Raw genomic sequence first — 8,064 nt, 5'->3', positions numbered from 1 at the left:
ATATAGGTTTAATTTGATTTTTTTTACTATATCAATGCTTAACTAATGCTAAATCAAATTAAATTAAACAGTATTTGTAAAGTTTGTTGCTTGAAGTAAACGATGTTGTATTTTAAATCATAATTAAATGCCGAACACTTTCACTGACAGTTGGGAGAATTTATTAACATATATCTGATTGAAAATAAAAGATATCGCATCAATTAGTGCTGTGATTTTCCTTTACATTTTCAGTTTGAAAACAGAAGGGAGTTAATCAGTACAAAATTATTGATCAAGTGTAAACTGCCTAGATCTGTCAACTAGGCCTACACTTTTAATCAGTTGACGAACTCATGATGACGAGATGACGATTTTTTTTCTTCATTGAAAACGAAAATAATACATAGTGATGTGACGCCACTTGAAACCGCAAATGGATTCCATAATTAAGGAAAGTTGTAATTAATAAAGGTATGTGATAAAAGCAAACTCCGCACACTCGTGATATTTTCCTCCGCGCAAGAAACTCGGGCGATCCGACTCGACAGATCAACACATATGGGTGGTTTTGCTTATGTATTGTGTAATGTATTATGTAACGACGGTGTGCATATATGTGTGTATGAATGTGTGTAATACATTGAATGAAAATAAAGGAATGCAATGTGTAAATGAATGTAAGGTGATGAATGAAAGCCCTCTTGCATGAGGACGTATTTTTCAGGATATTGAATCCAGGGCCTCAACCCTGGCAGCAGTCCAAATTGTTAAATGTTGTGGGCCAATACAATTTCTTAAACAGATAACTTTAAATGATCTCACTTACTTGGCAAATATATGTGGTTTGAAATGTTCGCCAAGTCCCAGGTAGTATAGATTGCTAATTTCTTAACTGACTTCTGACAAAAAACTTGCAAAACTAAAGTCTTTAATATCTATGTGGAATAGAGTAATACTTAAATAACTTGGTAAAATAGTTGTTATAAAAAAAATGATAAAATACCGCAGTTCAATCATGTATCTATATCAATTCCTAACCCTGCACTGCCTGACACGAAGGCTTCATTTTGTGTTTTTTCAGTGTTTTTATACATATATATTTCAATCGATCAAATATGGTAAAACAATCTCATTCGAATTGAGATGTAACTGAAGCATTAAGAAAAAACTGCATGTGAAACATAAGACATACATTTTCAAGTTTTCAATGCATTCATGATCGCAGCTTTGATCGGCTGTCATCGCAACGACGAGGACGTTGGTTTTACCACATTTTTGAATCTACAAACTTGCATTTACAACCGAAAAATTCCAACTATACCTTATGTCTTTAAAAAGCACATGTAAATTATTAATTAATTTCATTACGATCCATTGTATTCATCTATCAAATTCTGTTTGTTACTGTATGCCGATTTCGATACTTAAAACACTTTAGAGTTAACACTTAACACTACTCGTCGTAGATCACCGGAGTACCCAAAAGCAATACTTATGAACATTTAAGAGCGTGAAGGTATTTAAACGAGAGCAACGAAAAGTGATTTCGAAAATGAGAAACATCGTCAAAATGATTTTAAAAATATTCAATTAATCGGCACTTTGATGCCAGTTTGTAACGCCGTTATGTAACTAAGTGAATAAATAGAAGAATGTACAGCACTTTTCCTCGTTTTCAAAGTACGATGAACATGTGTGTCACGTTTGTTTGAACTGTAAAATACGTAAGTCGGGTGTTCTGGCCATATTTACCTACCGAGTGTCAATGCAGTCTTTTGTGCCGGTCACATGACCACGAAGGCTGACGAAAACATTCCGATAAGGACGTTGGACACCTAACATTAAAATCCTGTCGAGAAAACCAACAGAAATCAGTGGGAAAGTATCAAATAATACAGTTATCTAAAAACATTACATTTTGTTTTGTTTAATTATAGATGCATAAATTACACTTGAAATAGAAACAATGAATATCCAAACTGGTTCATTGCGTGCTGCGTAGGCGACACATCCACTTTCGTTGCATTCTTGTTTATAATGTAAGCAATTAGCGGTGGTCATACAACAGTTGTTGAAATATTTCTGAATAAGACAGCCGATGTAAATTATGTTGGTGAACGAAACATTGCAAAGATAACTTATACCATTTATTTTACTTTATCGGTTACGATTAAATGAATAAATGAATAATTATTTTATCAGTGTTTATTTAGGTTGAGACAATATGAATCATTTATTGAAGAAATAAACCGTTGGTAAGATCTTGATTCTTTATAACTGGTTATTGGAAACAGGCATGATCAGCATAAGAGGAGCACGTCTAGAACCCATTCGTTTAAGTGTAACTTACTCACAACATGCGTGGAAACTTACTGAGTATGTAAACAGTGTATGTTTAATCATGCAGTTCGGAGCAAACTGAACGGTGTACTTTGTAATGTAATTGAAGTGAACCCAGTAATGCACTAGCATCATAGAACACCGACTGCACTACAGGTTAGCCACGGTGTACTACAACGTGACTTTATTTCACAACTTCAGTTTTTAGATTAAAGATATGTGCACATAAACAATATTCTTTTTTTAAGATTTAATGCAATATTGATGTTATTATCCATTATGATATCGGGGTATTGGTATATTAATATATATTTCAATTCATTATTTAAACATGAACAAAACTCAAACAGAAACTGATTAACCGATAATACGATATACATCTGATATTGAAAACCAAATTTCATTGACCAATTGTTGCTGAAATTTTAACATGATTATTTGTAATCGGTTTTTACATTTGTTTTCCCTTTTTTGCCATGTTATAGAACATCTTCATTACAATGAAAAAAAAACCCATTCAAACTTTCAACTGGTAAATTTTATTTATCTGAATTTTTTTCATGATATATCTAAGGTAAACAGGTAAACCCAAAAAGACAGAAAGAACTGGCAGGACTGACACATCTTATGTTGTTAGGTGTGCGATAGCAAACATACAGGTGAAAGGCATTTTTTTGTTACCTTTGTAAACACGCATCAATTATATTTTGTTTTTAATGTGGAAGTGAAAATGCGTTTTCTTGAGATAACCTATGTAGCCATTATAAATCACAATATAATATATAGAGGTTACACAAGCTCGTGGTTGTTGTATACGGGATTTCTTAAACTCTCGTTAGTTATTTTCCAAAAGTTACAAAAAAAACGAACTTTAGCGAGTGTTTTTTGTAACTTTTGAAAAATAACTAACGAGAGTTTCAGAAATCCCGTATACAAACAACCACGAGCTTGTGTGACCTGTTTCTACCAAAATACAAACGTAATGCCGAGGAGGGAGTGACCTTATTTACACACGGGTGTTGTTTACGTTTATATTGTATAGGGCACAAGGATATGACCTGAAGTTAATTAATATGCAAAAAAAGGAAAATACGAAAGTGTTGATAAGTGATATAATTTATGACATTTAATAAAATCTACATAATGGTTATATCAGCCAATAATAATAATATTAGCAGAAATTAGAATAAAATGTTCTTTTCACACAAACGAAACTGCGCACTATATTCCGCGGAGTACCTGGTTGCGTGGAGCGGCTTTCCCGCCAAACCGTCCATTCAATCGCTGTCACTGGCACTGTCAATGGCACGACACCGTTTTCTTGGTGTGATGGCAGGAGTGGCGTTGTTAATGGTCACATTGAATGTACCACCATAAATCGGGCCCCCAAACAGGAATGGAGTGGCGTTGAAGCCTGTGCCTGTCTTCGTCATCGACCCCGACGAACACGAGGATAAAAAATTCACTGTAGGCCTTGTGACAGCAGGTTGTTGTGATGACGTCATTGACGAGTTTGACAATACCCGTGATATTGTCCGTTGTTGACTGCAGTTTATTGTTGAGTAGCTGTTGACACTCTGCAGATTCTTATGACCGCTTATCTGAAACAGGGATAATGATTGCATGCATAGTTATCGTGAATTTAGTTTGGTTTATTGCGAGGCATTATAATTTTTTGGATTATTGTGCTTGGGATTTATTTTCGATAATAAAGGTGAGTGTGATTTTCCATATCATTAGCATCGACTTGATTTTTACATGTGACATGACGTGAAAACGAACCCGTATATCGATTTAGTGTTTAAAAGGTAAGTTAGTGTCTAATGGTTGGACACGACCAATTGCAATTAAAGGCTTTCAAACTGACCTGTATGATTTGATTTGGAGGCAGACCTGTATCATTAAGTTTTTGGACCAAATATTTTCGGGCACTATGGTTGGTTAAACGTTTCCCTACAGCAATGGTTCCAGAATCATCTGATGATTTTTTTTGTTAGATCTGACAGTAAAAAAGCAAAACACAAACTCATTCTTTGATTAATTAATAAAAACATCGCATTTCTGAATGAATCAATCAATCGTAGGTATGCGCGTAGTAGTAGGCTATGCCGTGACCGACTTTTTATTATGTAGGTCAACGTTACGATTGTAAACATAAGATCACGTGATTAGGGAAGCCTATTGACCTATATTTACCTGCATTCTCCGCCATGATGCGCATGAAGCATCCCAGTTTGTTTACACCAACTGGTTGACATTTAAACCATTTGCTGGACTTTTCCGTGTTGGTATTCGTTGCTATATAGTAGGGATCATCAGGATTACAGTATATGGATGGTTGACGTGACTTGTACGTTTTGTAGTTGGCGACTGGACAGCGAGTCGGGTTCTCGGGGGTAGCCCAGGGACGGGGAGGGACGGCTCTTACATTTTTTGGATTAGACCCAGGTCTGGTTTTTGTTTGTCTCTCATTAAATTCTATAAATTCATGACCATCGGTATCACGACATAACTTAACATCCCCCCACTTCATATCGCGATGTTCTGTGACCCCCCTCATGCCAAAATAAACAGTATTTAATAGCCATACTGTTCGTAACAAGGTTTCTGGATTTTTTGTTCCAAGTTGTCCAGTTTGATATAACTTGTCAATATCTGTGTCAGAGATTGCTTCTGCCCTCTTTGGTTGATTCCCCTTACCCTCCCGTTTCAACTTTTTTTGTTTACATCTGATGACTTCCATTACTTTTGCAAATTCGACACTGGTGGCTACCTGTTTCCCGTAATCTTTTGCTTTAAGATACCTGTCAATACTGCACTGAATGCCTCGGATGGAAGATGGCTCGTATTCCTCTCCCTTCTGGTTACGTACATCAGAGACCTATATACTAGGGATTCGCAACAAGCTCATTGGCTTACCAAACGTCACCGCCGAGCGGAAGTTCGGGTGATTTATCCCAGAGTTCATTGCTGCTCCTACTGTTTAGACGCCATATTGAAAGTACGCCTGAAATACGGTCAGCTTTATCACAGCTCATAGAAGACTATTGTCCGATAACCAATCACGGGAATCAAACGTAAGTGTAATTTTTTTTATGTAAACTGGTGTTTCAAACGTATTCCGTCGTACTTTATGTTCGGAAGACTGCACATGTGACCGTTCAACTTCTTTTCACGGCGATTACCGTGCTGGTTAGCTTATGTCGGGCCGCTTAAGTCTGGTGTTAAGGACAGTGCTACATGGTTTCAGTTTAACTCCTTTTTTATTTATTGACCAATTTCAAAATGGTTTTCAAATAAGTGTTGCTCGATAGTTACTGTATCGCGTTTAGTCAAATTTGTTGTGTAATTCATTGTGAACTTTTAGTTATTGCCCAGTGAAAATAACTAAACAAAACAAATGATGGTTATACTGTGAATGTCTGGTGTTAAGGACATGTACAGTGCTACATGGCTTCAGTTAAACTCCTTTTTTATTTATTGACCAATTTCAAATTGGTTTTCAAATAAGTGTTGCTCGATAGTTACTGTATCGCGTTTAGTCAAATTTGTTGTGTAATTCATTGTGAATATTTAGTTATTGCCCGGTGAAAATTAGTAAACAAAACAAGAGAAAAAGATGGCTGGTATATATATATATATATACTATCGTCTATTTTGTTTTTAACTGGAAGGTGTATATAATTCAAACTATCCATTAATTATATTCAATTCAACTTTAATATCATATTTATGATTAGATTAGTGATTTGATAGCTATAATCTGTAGAATTTTATATAGTATAATCATGACTTCTGTTAACATTGATCTCATGAATAATAAATCCATTTTTGAAAGAAATGCATTAATTGAAACTAATTGATAAAAGCATAAATCAGTCTAATGTAAATTAAATTAAATATTATACTTTTTGTAAATTATTTAGTGTTTCAACACAGATATTTGATACAGAATTGCAGGGATTGATCGAGGAATGAGTGTGTTGGGATATAATAGCTATATCTTTTGCACATAGCAAAACATTAAATACTGCGGTATATATTTTATTGTATTGTGTGGGAAATAATAAAATCAAAATGTTATATATTTTTTCCCTATTATGACCGATATATATATACCCCCCCAAACCTTTGGGGCATTGATCACACCTCACCTTTGATAAAGACATTAACACCTAGTCATGGGGCATCTCCTAATAAACTCAAAGGGGGTCCATTCAGACTGTAGAGTATATACCTGTATGTACCTGTACTTCTGGGTCTACAGGAAAAAATATTGTCATGGTGATCACCTGGGCTGCCCCACTTTATCCAAACCATAAGGACATTGGCCACACCTTTATTACCTTTGAGATATACATCAATCAACAGGTGTGTCTCATTGTCAACACCTGTCCTGAGGCTGGCCATGTCCATCTCCCCAAAATACTAGAGTTTACAAAAGGCATGCTGTGCAGTATACAATCTAAATATTTACCTGTACTCTGGAAGACAAAAATCCCTCAGGTGTGTCCTCATTCCCTAATTAAACTTAAATGTGTCCATTCATATTTAGATATATATGTTTTAGGTTACTTTTGAATTTACGAATCTGTTTAATCAACATTTGGGGTATATGAATTATCTGCAGGGTATTTGAAATTTGAATGTTTCAAATTTAAATCTTATAGAAGCTTCTCTGCCTATTCTATACCATAATGTATCAATACTTATTAAACTTGATTTTTTTTCAGAAAGCCAAAGAAGAAAAGATCTACCATTGGCACATGACCTATCAAAGTTTTCAATACTAATTAATAAAATATTATCAATCATCAAACATGACGGTGTTTTTTGTTTGTTTTTTTTTTTTCATTTTACTTAAGACTTTTGCTATAGCATTTGTCTAATAAACAAGAAATATCTCTAAAAAAAGATAAAAGGCATAGTTTTATTGCTGGTTTTTATACTGTAAAACTGCTGGTGAAATAAATCAACGAATCACTGGTCTAGTGGTGGGTGCAGATGAGCTCTAAGGCCTATAGGTATACAAGATATATAACATTAAACAACTACAGATGTGTACAGGAGAGTGTTACATACATGTACATGAAAACTGTTCAATATAAAATTATCTACACTAATAAATTTTGTCTTTTGCAAGCCAAGTATAGATATTAACCTAAATTTGACAACTCTCTAACATTATTAACAGATAATAGTTGGATTAATTTAAAAACAGAATGTCTTTTGTAGTAATATTGTTTTATACATTTTACCCTCAGACCTGTATATAATGGACACATCAAAATAAAATGAAACTCGCCCTCGATGTCACTCAAATCACAATTGTTACAGGTTCTATTTCTTTGGGTAATATTATTATGTCTACCTATTTCTATATTTAATTTGTGTGAGGATGCTCCACATACATTTATATTTAGTTTCTATAGGTTTAAAACTGTACACAGTGGCTATCTATCAGATATCGATATATAATCTACCTTTCGAAGAACTAGATGTCTGTTAACATGTTTTGTTTTGTAACATCGGTCAATCTCTGCTCAATGCTTTTAAAAGCATAGTCTACTGGTGATTTAGAATAAAACATGTACTCAATACCTAAAGCGGCTAATTCATTCTTAATGTCACATATCCACACGTCATTCTCATTTACCATTTCATCAAGACATGTTTTCAATACCAGATTACCCGACTGTTTCACCAATATTTGAACACTCTTAATTTTCTCATAATAGTTAA

The 8,064-nt window shown here is 34.4% G+C and overlaps 1 protein-coding gene across 2 annotated transcripts; it reads right to left on the bottom strand.

Annotated features, from left to right (window-relative positions):
* Positions 1-3,185: 3,185 nt before the first annotated feature.
* Positions 3,186-4,629, bottom strand: LOC117333843. 2 transcript variants are annotated; one of them, XR_004534018.1, is made up of 2 exons: positions 4,190-4,279; positions 3,186-3,923 (listed from the first exon to the last, which is right to left on the bottom strand). XR_004534018.1 is itself a non-coding variant. In XM_033893259.1 (2 exons), exons 1-2 carry the CDS (start codon positions 4,522-4,524, stop codon positions 3,600-3,602), a joined length of 330 nt encoding a protein of 109 aa, XP_033749150.1. In that variant the 5' UTR covers positions 4,525-4,629; the 3' UTR covers positions 3,186-3,599. The 2 variants fall into 2 exon arrangements, 1 of the variants encoding a protein (XP_033749150.1); XM_033893259.1 differs by lacking the exon at positions 4,190-4,279 and adding an exon at positions 4,519-4,629.
* Between the last annotated feature and the right edge of the window lie 3,435 nt (positions 4,630-8,064).

Source organism: Pecten maximus, chromosome 9 (genome assembly GCF_902652985.1).
Source record: "Pecten maximus chromosome 9, xPecMax1.1, whole genome shotgun sequence".
Lineage (NCBI taxonomy): Eukaryota > Metazoa > Mollusca > Bivalvia > Pectinida > Pectinidae > Pecten > Pecten maximus.
This window is presented reverse-complemented; position numbering and strand designations above follow the sequence as displayed.